The sequence below is a fragment of the Prunus dulcis genome, chromosome 3 (genome assembly GCF_902201215.1).
Source record: "Prunus dulcis chromosome 3, ALMONDv2, whole genome shotgun sequence".
Taxonomy (NCBI): Eukaryota; Viridiplantae; Streptophyta; class Magnoliopsida; order Rosales; family Rosaceae; genus Prunus; species Prunus dulcis.
The window spans coordinates 3,708,584-3,721,471 of NC_047652.1; the positions used below are offsets into that span (position 1 = coordinate 3,708,584).

At 40.5% G+C, this 12,888-nt stretch overlaps 2 protein-coding genes across 2 annotated transcripts in view; one reads left to right on the top strand and one right to left on the bottom strand.

Moving 5' to 3' along the window:
* The first annotated feature begins 511 nt into the window (after nucleotides 1–511).
* On the top strand, nucleotides 512–2,053 carry LOC117623219 (transcription factor bHLH87). Its single transcript, XM_034354119.1, has one exon. The coding sequence runs from the start codon at nucleotides 512–514 to the stop codon at nucleotides 1,838–1,840; it is 1,329 nt and encodes a 442-aa protein (XP_034210010.1). The 3' UTR covers nucleotides 1,841–2,053.
* Nucleotides 2,054–3,951: 1,898 nt separating this feature from the next.
* The window catches only part of LOC117620974 (putative leucine-rich repeat receptor-like serine/threonine-protein kinase At2g04300), a 21,654-nt gene continuing 12,717 nt past the window's right edge, over nucleotides 3,952–12,888 (bottom strand). Inside the window, 3 exon segments of the mRNA XM_034351232.1 lie at nucleotides 3,952–4,159; nucleotides 4,376–4,538; nucleotides 4,617–4,685. Of these exon segments, the coding sequence (XP_034207123.1) occupies nucleotides 3,952–4,159; nucleotides 4,376–4,538; nucleotides 4,617–4,685 (440 nt within the window).

Sequence of the window (12,888 nt, forward strand, 5' to 3'; positions counted from 1 at the left end):
CTCTCTCTCTCTCTCTCTCTCTGTGGTGGCAGAGTTTTATAGTTGCCAAAAACTGACGTTAGATGGTTGTTTTGTTCCCCTGGTCATCACAGTTTTCATGATACCGAGCTGAATTAAAGATGGCGGTTATTGGAAGTGCCAAAATTGCACACAAAATATAAAGCTGAAGCTGAGGTAACTTGATTTCGGTTCTGTTGAGAGATCATCAGCTGCTACTAATTCCCTGGGCTTTGTTTGGCTCCTTCTTTGATATTCTAGATTGGTTTGGTTGGCAGCTGGATCTGAAATTGGTATGTCATCATGTAATTTCCTTTGATTTTACTTCAATATATAAATCTATATTCATCATCCTCTGCAATGATATTGGTATCTGATGACATACATACACATATAAATATATTTGTTTATTATCTCATATATTTTGGATTTATGAGTTTCAAGAATTATTACATCATTATTTGTACTCTTTCTGAACAGAAATCTGCAAAACTACTTAAGGTTTTTAATCAATATGGACGGTTCGGATTGGGACGGGTCATACATCACAAACACATCAACCTTATTATGGAACAACCATCAAGTACATGATCTTGAAGAAATCTTGTTGGTGTCGAGCTCAGGTCCCAGTGCTTTCATTCCAATCCAAGAGTTCCAAAAAGTCCAAACATCGCATGCGATCATGAACTCAAATACCGAAAGAGCGAGCAAGAGTGCTCAAATTGTTCATCAGCAAAATCCTTGTTTGCTGGACTCAGTGCATGCTATGCCAACTTTGAGAGCTGATCAATTGTGTCAAGCCCCTTTGATGATCAACAAGCCTAATTATAATTTGATGGGTTCACTGAGCACTGGTATTTTCATGGCTGCTGATCATTATGGAGATACCGGGAAACATGTAAAAACACAAGTCATTCATGGCTTACAAGATCATGGCAAGGCTAAGCCAGCAACGACACGCTCCGTTGAGTCCTTGGATTGCTTGCTCTCAGGTACTAATAGCAACACTGACACATCTGTGGAAGATGATGATGGAATTTCTATGCTTTTCTCAGATTGCAGAAGAAACTTATGGAACTTTGGAGCAGGCAATAATAGTGCAATCTCATCCGGAGAGTCTGAGAACAACGAAACAGTAGTCTCTCAAAGCTCATCAGATTTATATGTCCAAAGTCAGGGTAAGAAAAATTCCACAAAGAGAAGCCATGATCAAAGTGAGCTAAATGGAGCCAATCATAGTCACTTTGGTCTTCTTCAAACAGATTCTTCTACTACGGAAGGTGGTTTTCGTCTTATCTCCGAAAACCCACCAAACCCAAAGAAGCCCAGATCAGATAAGCGTCCAAGCTCATCCAACATCAACTTTCAACAGCCAAGTTCATCTGTATCAGCTTCCTCTATTGAAGAGCCTGATCCAGAGGTCATTGCACAAATGAAAGAGATGATTTATCGTGCTGCGGCTTTTAGGCCTGTGAACTTGGGGATGGACATGGTTGAAAGGCCAAAGAGGAAGAATGTTAAGATCTCATCTGACCCACAGACCGTGGCTGCAAGGCAAAGGAGAGAGAGGATCAGTGAGAGAATTAGGGTTTTGCAAAGGCTGGTTCCTGGTGGAAGCAAGATGGACACTGCATCTATGCTTGATGAGGCTGCCAATTATCTCAAGTTCTTGAGGTCACAGGTGAAGGCACTTGAAAATTTGGGCCAAAAAATTGAGTCCATGAGTAATTCTAATATTCCTCCTACAAGCTTTGCTTTCTCTTTCAACCCCTCTTTTCCCATGCAAACCCATCATCATGTCCCACTCCACAACCCGAATCATATCCACCAACCCCACAGTTGAAAAACTAAACCAAGACCATAAAAGAAGCCCTAACCCAAAGTGCTTTGTCCTTTAATCATTCTCATCATCATCATCATTTCATCCCCAATGATTAAGTGCGAAAAGAAAAAAAAATTTTAAGTAGCAAATTTTATATCCAAGATCCAAATCATTCTCTTCATCATTACATGTAATCCTGAGTTATTAAGGCTCATTCCATGCCATCATAACACCCACCACCCAAGAACTCCACAAGTAATAAGACTTTTGGAAATGAAATTCTACTTCACTACTATTTTTGCTGCTTCCACTATCCATATGTGCATGCTTAGTGAAGGGAATTTATTATATTGCATAGTGGAAGTAGCAAAACAACGATTGGAAGAGTGTAGCTGCACACGATTTTGCTTTTACACAAAAGGGATTAGCAAATTATAACACCTATGATTAAGATCAAGGGCTAGAAAGCGATTACCACTTTAAGCTTTTGTTGTGTAATTGTTTAATCCGTTCTCGTACTTGAAACTCAGCTTTCTTGGTGATCTTTGTATAGTGTAATTTTTTAATGACATTGTTGGGTAACAAAATGCAAGGGACATTCTCTTAAGACTTGTGAATCCTAGTCAGTGGTCCTGTCTCCTTGATTCAACCCAAAGCGTGCACTCGAAAATCACCCAACCTTATTGCTTAGCACATGTTCTGGTTCTTTTCCTTTGGTCCTTTGGGCAGGTGGGGTTTTTAATTTGCACAAAACCCTTCCTTTTATCAAGAAAACTTGGCTATCCCAAGGATTAATTATGCAAGTAATGATATTCTTCATGATGACGCTGATCGGTTATTCTGGTGATAATGATGTGTGTTTATGAATTTTACGATTTTGGCACCTTTGCAAATGGCTTATAATAGTTTGGATTGTAGGTAAAGTCCTAAACCCAATGGTCAGCACCGTAATTTTATAGTTGCTTTTTAGTTACATAGAGAAAATTTGTGTATGCATTCTTTTATGCACTGCGCTGGATTCTCACACGTTTTGTTTGAAGTTGCTAAATGTGTTTTTCGTGGTTATTGAACAACAAGCCGCGGTGATTCATGTGCCTTTTTATTCAATAGACATGGAAACACCTTTAACAACCACCTATGAAGGTGCGGATGATTCGTGGGCAAAAATTAAACTTCGATTTAAAACTACAAATTCTAGATTCATACCACCAATGATGTTGTCCTTGATGATGGTGGCCGTGACCGTGTGATGTAAATTTGACTATAAGGAAGGGAAAATTCGAAAAGAGAAAAGGAAGTTCCAATAAAGAAGATAAAGAGCTGGTAATGCATTTTGTCATGGATATGAGTTGCGGGTCTTATTTGGTTTCGTCTTGTAAGGAATAGAAAAAATTTGGTTTTGACTGGATAAAAAGATGTTGTTGTGATTGCAGATATTTAGCTAAAATTAGACTTTCTGACGTTCTCAAAGGAACCCCGATCCCTGGCTTTGGGATTTGTTTTTTGGTTGCTTGAGCTCATATAACCCACTACTAGCTAGTTAGTAACATTGATCATGTCACCAACTTAACTAATATATTGTTAAATTTCAAAGGGATGGACTTACGACTCACTACTAGCAACATTGATTATGTCTGTGTTAGCAGGTGTGGCCTTTTATACAAAGCGTCTCGATGTTATTAGTAGTGGAAGCTAGTAGTGTAGCCATTCATTATATGAGGTATTTGATTTTATTAAGTCTCCGATGTGAACTTCAATATTCTTCAACATATATAATACATTAATTATTATTCAGTTGGCAAATTTTGGGTAGGTCTCAAAATAAATAAAAATTGCGTTGTATTGAAAATTTGTTTAAACTCATATTTTGTAGGCTTTCACACAAGTGGGAGATATTGACTTTTTTAAACAGTTGTGATGTAGCTGTTGTTGGTTAAAGAAACAATGACTAAAGATAGATTGAACAATTAAGTTGCAGGAGCTTTGTAAGGGAAGAACAAATTAGTTTCACAAAACAAAAAGTACATTTAGGGGACTAGTTGAGCAAATTTACATGTATATATATATGAATGCTTTCTTCAACACACAAGATGAAAATTTTCAACACAATTAATTCTAACAGAGAAGTACTGCTACCTAGCTAAGGGTCTCATCTCAGTGGTGAATTTTACTGGCCTCATTTCAATTGAATCTTCTGATTCAGTGTGGTGATTTTTTCGAGCCAACTCTATAGCCAAGCATTCCTTTAGCTCCATCACAACCTGACTCATGGTTGGCCTTCTGTTGGAACTTGAAGATACACAAATCAAGGCTATTTCAACAGTTTTCCAGACAGAGTTGCTGTTAAAGTTTCCAATTAGCCATGGATCAACTATACTTTTGATGTCCCCTTTCTCAACTATGTAACTCAAATCAAGTCTGTGCCTAAGCATCAATTTGTCCTATTTTTCTCATTCTTCTGGTTGCTTATGCTTTGTTTGATTTAAGTTTTACTTCATTGACAATAACTGGAATTCTAGAGCTGAAATTTAAACTATAAAAACCGAAAATACTCACTCGGGGTCAAGGTACTCATGAGTCCCATCTTCAGCAGAGAAAATTCTAGATAGGCCAAAGTCAGATAGTTTGGCTTGAAAGTTTTCATTCAACAAGATATTTGTAGATTTCTCATCTCTGTGGATTATAGGAGGTTTGCAACAATAGTGAAGATACTCAAATCCTACATTTCAAAATTTTCACATCACATCACACAAGATAAAAAATATATGGAAGTATGAAGGGATTGTGAAATTTCTACTTGCTGACCATGTGCTGTCCATTGCAATTCGAAGTCTGCCTGCCCAACTCAATATATTTGAACTGTTATCTGCATGTGTACAAAATAAATTAGTGTTTTCCCTTCGTGCACTACTACGATTTACTATTTGCGCGATGGAAGTTTGCGCGACGAAGAAAATTTCGTCGCGCAAGAACCACTTTTGCGACGAAAAGAAAATTCCGTCGCGCATACAACAGAAAACTAGCGCGACAAATAAATTCGTCGCGGAAAGAGTGTATGCGCGACATAAAAAAATTTCGTCGCGCAAAGGTGACAAGGTCCATGTTATTGCGCCAAACTCTTGCGCGACGACAGAGATCGTCGCGCATGACAATATTGGGCGACAACACAATGTGTTCGTCGCGCAAACATTGACAAAAATTGGCTCCTATTATGGCGGCAAAAAAATTTTGCGCGACGACAGATTTCGTCTCAGAAGGCAAGTTTGCGCGACGAAAAAAGCAGCCGTCGCGCTAGAAAACGAGGGAAACGTATTTTTGGCTCCAATTTGCAGTGGTTTTTTGCGCGACGGAATTTATCGTCGTCGCGTAAAGTTTAATATCTGTGCGTTCTTGCGCGACGAAATAGTTTCATTTGCGCGACGAAGGATACACTTTGCGCGACGGCGGATTGTATACGCGCGACGGAATTTTGTGCGACGAATAATTTTGTTCGTCGCGCAAAAAAGCACATGTCGACACGTGATTGCGCGACGGAAATGTTGTTTTGAGCGACGGAAAAGTGGGTTTTCGCGACGGCGTTTTGCGCGACGAATTTGCCTTGTTCGTCGCGCAAAGTCCTTCTTCTTCATATTTGTATCTGCCATTGCAGAGGCAGAATGCAAAAATTGCATTCTGCCTCTCTCTCACTCTCCCTCCCTGCTGCTGCTCTGCTGTGAATTCTGTACGTTTATTAGGTATGTATTTTTTGTCGTTAGTTTAAATGTATTAATGTAAATTCGTACTAATGCTATTAATTTTGTTCTCGTTAGGGATATTTGTGATTAGTGATTGGTGGAGAACGATTGAGAAGGTATGTTATTGTAAAAGTTTGTTTGTTATGTTTGTATTTTTTTTTGTGAAGTTATATGTTTATAATGTTGTGAAATTGTGCGTGACGTAGCACAATGTGTTGTGATGTACGAAGTTAATTGAAATTAACTTCGTACTTTTATTTTTATGTTTAGTAACACGAAGTTTCCCGTTCGAGATTAGTTGGATTTCGTGCATGGATGCGTAAGGCATGACTGCGGTCCAATTAATTCTTGAATTGTCCCATTATTTGGACAGTTTGGTAATGCATAGTGTTGTCACATAATCTTCGGCTACAGGATTAGGTTTCGATTGTGGAGATTTCGGTGTCATCTCGGTACGTTCTTCGGGTGGTACGTAGGTATTTATACCTATGCCCACTTCAAGAACTGTGTCGAGATGCTGCCGAAATTAATCCACGCCGAAATCTAATCTCATGTAGCCGTAGGTTACGTGACAGGACTATGCATTCCCGAATGGGATAGGGCCCTTACCGGAGGCATAAGGTGACATTATAACTTCGTATGAAGTTGTTGTGATTGTTGTGTCGTGATTGTGGTTTCAGGAATTATGAGCAGAAGGTGGATACAGAACCCTAATAGATGCGCAGACGAATACTTGGATGGAATCGAGGATTTTATTGAGTTTGCACGTAGACACAACCCGGGTGCAACTAGAATCCGTTGTCCTTGTAGGAGGTGTAACAACACGTTGTTTGAGACAATTGAAAATGTTGGATTTCATTTAGTAAGGAATGGAATGATTGAAACATATAGCATTTGGAACCTTCACGGCGAACAAGTAGACCATGCTTCGACTTCAAATGCCCCAAGAGTGGACAATGTTGAACCTATTGTGGATCCTAATGATCAAGTCATGGGTATTATACAGGATGCTTTTCCATTCGCATCGACCAACATCAATCAGGAAGGGGAAGATGACGTGCCTACACCAATAGACAGTGCGGAGTTTGAACAGTATGAAAAACTGTTAAAAAATGCCAACCAAGAGTTATACCCGGGGTGCGAGAGCTTTTCCGTTCTCACTGCCATTGTGGAGCTAATGCACGAAAAATAAAGTATCGTATGTCGAACTTGTGTTTCGATTACTTTTTGGGGGTTTTCAAGAGAATGCTTCCGACGGACAATTGTTTGTCGAAAGACCATAAACATGCACAGAAGGTGTTGCATGGTCTTGGATTGGGTTATGAAAAAATCCACGCTTGCAAAAACAATTGCATGTTATTCTACAAAGAGCATGAAACGTTGGATACATGCCCTATATGCAATGAGTCGAGGTTCAAAATGACATCCCATAATAGAACGACTAAGATACCACAAAAAGTGATGCGTTATCTGCCCCTTAAACCTAGGTTGCAGAGATTGTATATGTCGACGCATACTGCCACAGATATGAGATGGCATAAGGAAAAACGGGTAGACGATGATGTGATGCGGCATCCTGCAGATGGGGAGGCATGGAAAGAGTTCGATCGAACGTTCCCCGAGTTTGCTGCTGATCCCCAAAATGTTAGATTGGGACTTGCCACTGACGGATTCAATCCGTATGGGGTTCTAAACCAACACCACAGCACTTGGCCGATTTTCGCATTCCCATATAATTTGCCGCTTTGGAAATGCATGAAAAAAGAATACATGATGATGACTGTTTTGATAACTGACGATCCCGGCAGGTCAATTGATGTGTACTTAAGGCCTCTGGTTGATGAGCTGAAGGATTTATGGACAAACGGTGTTCGCACGTACGATAAATCAAATGGGAGGATGTTCACTTTGCGGGCAGCAGTTATGTGGACTGTGAATGATTTCCCAGCATATGCAATGGTTTCTGGGTGGAGCACAAAGGGTTATATGGCATGTCCCGTATGCAAGGAAGATGTAACTTCTGGTTGGCACGCAGGAAAAGTTTGTTACCTTGGTCATCGGAGATGGTTGCCATGGGACCACGAATGGCGGGAAAAAGATAAAGAGTTCGACGGAAACACAGAGCGTCGCCTCAGACCTAGAGAATGGTCCGGTGATGAGATCTTGGAACAGCTGAACCGTTTGGATTTTGCTTCGTTCGGAAAAACAGTGAGTCGGACTAGACCTTCTACACATTTGAACTGGACGCACAAGCCTATGTTTTTTGAGCTCCCATATTGGTCGAAACTGAAATTGAGGCACAATCTAGATGTGATGCATGTTGAGAAAAATGTATTCGACACATTGGGGGGCACGATTCTAGATATCGAGGGGAAGACGAAGGACACGATCAAAGCTCGCCTTGATTTGGAAAGAATGGGCATACGAAGGGGTTTATGGATGAATAGGGACAGTGATAAAGCTAGAAGGGATCTTGCATTCTTTTCTATGAAACCGAATGACAAAAAAGAGTTTCTAAAGTTTGTATCGTCTGTCAAATTTTCCGATGGGTATGCTTCTAATATCGCACGTTGCGTGAATGTCGATGGGGGGAAATTTACTGGACTTAAGAGCCATGACTGCCATGTGTTTATGCAACGCCTACTTCCTGGGGGTATTCGACACCTACTGCCGGAAGATGTGGTGAAGCCAATCATGTTGTTATCCAGATTTTTTTCCCAACTGACGGCAAAAACATTGCGAAGGACAGACATGTTTCAGTGGCGCCATGACATTGTCCAAGTCCTATGCAAGTTTGAGATGATATTTCCGCCAGCTTTCTTTACAAGTATGATGCACGTGATGGTTCACTTGCCAGAAGAGGCATTGCTTGCTGGTCCCGTCAACTATCGCTGGATGTATCCAATAGAAAGGTATATAATCTTTATCATTTGTGTATGCATCATTATCGACACTTTGCTAATTTGTATCATATCGTTTTATTTTGGCAGGCTTCTCGGAGAGCTGAAAAAAAAGTGTACGCAACAGGGCAAAGCCCGAAGGATCAATTATAGAGGCTTGGGTTCAATATGAGTCGCTTACTTTCTGTGGAATGTATTTAAAAGATGTGGAGACGGTTTTCAATCGCCCTCAACGCAATAATGACGGAGGTATGAGAAATGAAAAACTTTCTGTTTTTGCCCAAAGCGCACGACCATTTGGAGATCCTGGACGAGGAGAGTCGTTTTCTAGAAATGACATGGAGGTAGCACATTGGTTCGTACTGAACAATTGTGATGAGATAATGGCCTACTTAGATGAGCATGAACAGATGATGAAGCGAGAACATCCATCACATTTGGTTGCCCGGAAACACCGCGAATTATTTCCACAATGGTTTTTGGATTCTGTAAGTTATAAGTGTTTTGTAATTGACAAATATAAATTGTAGTATTTAATTTTGTCAGACTAACATGTAAATGGTTTTGTATACTATTAGGTGAATAAATTGAAATCATCGAATTCCCCAACTTACAGTGATGAGTTATATAACTTGGCGTTCGGCCCAATTCGCGCTGAATTGTTCTCGGGTTGTAATGTTAACGGCGCCAAATTTTTGGGGGCCGCACGAGATGACAAGTTGTGTACGCAAAACAGCGGTGTCCATGTCCCAAGTGGAGGCGAAAGTACGGACATTGATTTCTATGGCAAACTGACAACTGTCGTGCAATTGTTTTACAAAGATCGATACCAAGTCATCATGTTTAAGTGTCGATGGTTCGATACCAACCCAAATAGGGCGGGAAGTGTTAAAATCGACCATGGAGTACTGTCTGTGAACATTAACAGAACTTGGTATGATGACGACCCGTACATTTTGGCAAACATGGCGCCCCAAATTGTGTATCTAGATGACCCTAAAGCCGGGAACGGGTGGAAAGTTGTGCAGAAGATGGATCATAGGAACGTGTATGATATACCAGAACTAGACCCAAGTGACAACGACGTCGACAATGTGGCTGACCAACGCTTAGAATCTTCAATGGAAAATGATGCGGAAACACTTCGAGATACAAATGTTATACAAGAACCGTTTCAAATAGAAGGAGTGTCTTCAGTCGAAATACCAATTCCGTCAATTACAATTGACCTCGGTGATCTTCCCCGATACGATGTTGCAGTGGGCCCTAGCACCGCCGATGATGCAGTTATAGAGGACGAGGAGGAAGAAGATTGGGAGACCGAGAGTGATGATAGCGACGATAACGAAAGTTATTATAGTTCATATGATGAATAATGAATTTATTTGTAAATTTATTATGTTAGTGTATTCATTTTGTGTAATACAAATCTTTGAATATATGTAGTTGTGTATTCATTCTCCATATTTCATCACAAACTTAATTGGAATGTCAATACTTTAGTTAATACTTTAGTCAGTACTTATTACGATCCCATGCTTGTTGATTGGTTTTTATTTATTTATTTATTTATTCATGCCTTAAGGCCTCTTCAATTATTAATTTTTTCTTTTGAGATATAGTTATTTCTTCATGTTTAAACAGAAAATTTAAGTTATTTCTCCAATATTACCTGTGTGCCACTTATTTTTCTTCACTTTGGTTCATGATTAGTGGCATCAATCTAGTCAAACCGATAAAATCGGACGATTCAAATCTTAATTATCAATTTAGTTTGGTTTTGATGAAGAAATACAAAGCCTTTCCAAAAAATACAAAGCATAAAAAATGATGAATACAAAACCTTTCCCAAAAATACAAAGCATACACAATTTGAATTAAAGGGGGAGTTATGGCGCCAAATCCTTGCGCGACGAAGTATCTTTATCGTTGCGCAAAAATACCATACGCGACGCATTTATGCATCGCGTAAATTTTGCGCGACGAACAAAACTCGTCGCAATAGTTTTCGCGACGAATAAATATGCGTCGCGTATGGTGTATTTGCGTGACGATCAGAATAACTTCGTCGCGCAAATTTATATTAGGTAACGTTATAGTATAATATATACACACATATATATTTCAAATTGGCGATCGAAGTAGTTCATTGTATTCATATGGAATGTAGGACTGTTGGTGCAAAAAATCATCAACATCGGAGTTCAAATAGCCGTTCAATCATCACTTTTTATTTAGAACCGTCGAAAAGTTTTACCCCGTTACTTAATCTCTGAATGGTGTTTTGGGCCGAATTTTGCTGTCTATGATCTCGAATTATAAAAAAACAAGTTGGACGGTTGGATGACTGAAACTAGTTTCGTAGACTGACTGTGCTATCAAAATCATATATTCACCAAAAACTAAAAAATTTGTTCATACATTTGTCAACATGTAACTTAACGATTCTGTGGTATCCCTTAGTGTAAAAATCTGAAATTGAAGATCAAATTCATTCATTGTACCCATATAGGGTCAACAAATGTTGCTGTAAAAAATGATCAAAATCGGAATTAAAATAACCGTTAAATCATGACTTCTCATTTATAACCGTCGAAATATTTTGTCCCGTATTCTGATATCTGAATGTTTGGTCGTTTTGATTTTTGGCGTATAAGATCTCCAAGTATAAAAAAAATAAGTTTGCCGGTTGGATCATTAAAACTATTTTAGGGTATAGGGTTTAGGGCTTACGGCTTAGGGTTTAGGGTTTACTTGTTAGGGTTTAGGATTTGCACGACGAGTAAAACTACTATCGTCGCGCAAAGTGGCAGACATAAGATTGCGCCACCGTTTCAAATTCATTCGTCGCGCAATCTGGGGCACACAGTTCTCCCCTCCATCCCCTTTGAACACTTAGTGAAAATTGTATGAAATTCTGAACTTGCGCGACGAAGAAACACGTATTCGTCGCTCAAACCGTCGCGCAAAGTTCATTAATTCCATTTTGCGCGACAGAGTTTGTGCGACAACTTCATATTCGTCGCGCAACCCTTCAGATTCAGCCTCCCGCTAAACCCTAAATCCCAAAATTTTGGCGGCCAACAACGTTTTGCGCGACGAATATCTTATTATCCGTCGCGCATAGTTCATTAGTTCCATTTTGCGCGACAGAGTTTGCGCGACAACTTCAGGTTCGTCGCGCAACCATTCAGATTCAGCCTCCCGCTAAACCCTAAATCCCAAAATTTTGGCGGCCAACAACGTTTTGCGCGACGAATATCTTGGTATCCGTTGCGCATAGTTCATTAATTCCATTTTGCGCGACAGAGTTTGGCGACAACTTCAGGTTCGTCGCGCAACCATTCAGATTCAGTCTCCCGCTAAACCCTAAATCCCAAAATTTTGGCGGCCAACAACGTTTTGCGCGACGAATATCTTATTATCCGTCGCGCATAGTTCATTAATTCCATTTTGCGCGACAGAGTTCGCGCGACAACTTCGTATTCGTCGCGCAACCATTCGTATTCGTCGCGCAAACATACGGATTCGTCGCGCAATTTTTGCTTCGTCGCGCAAGGTTCATTAAAGCCAATTTGCGCGACGAGAAGTGCGCGACGGATTTGTATTCGTCGCGCAAAGTCACATAAATCTGCAGAAACGACCTGAGCCTTCTTCTTCCCCATTTCTGGTTTGCTCCTCCGCAATCTTATCTCTCTCCGCCATCGCCTCCGTCCTCTCTCTCCGTTCGTACCTCAGCCACCTCCCTGCCGTCACCTCCGCTACCACCCTGCCGTCGCCGCCCCCCTGCGTTCGGTTTATCCCGAATCTTCGCCGCCGATTTCTCTCTCCTCCGGCCGCCATTTCGGACACCTGAGGTATGATTTCTCGACTACTTTTTGTGCTCTAGCTGATGGTTGGTTAGGATTTACTGAATTTTTGATGTAGGAAATACAAATTATATCCTAGGTTTTGGCCGGTTTTGGAATGTCAAATCCGGCCACTTCCGGCCATTTTTCGGGGTAGGTCCGAGAACAAAAGTGGCTCCATTTAATGTTTTCAACCTAGGGTAGGAACCTTGGCCCTTAGTTTTTAGAATTTTTCGGCGAATTTTATCGCTTTGGACAAAATTTTATCACTGTGGTGGCTGGGATACTGTGGCAGTGGGGCTTTGGGTCCCAGAGCAATCCCCAGAGCAATCCCCTGTTTGTCACGGGCGCGTAGGTTTGCTCGGATTTGAATTTGGTTGCCGTTTGAGTCTTGATCGAATTTCGCCTATTGTGCGATTTCCAGGTTTGATATGTTCGGACCGTTGGATCGAACTGAAGCTGACGTAGTTGTACCTTTGTGTTTCTAGGATCGTTTAGGATTCGACCGATCGTTGATCGGAGTCCCGGATACTCCGAAATTCCAAACCCTAGGTCAGGCTATGCTTTTAATTAATTAGTTTAAATTC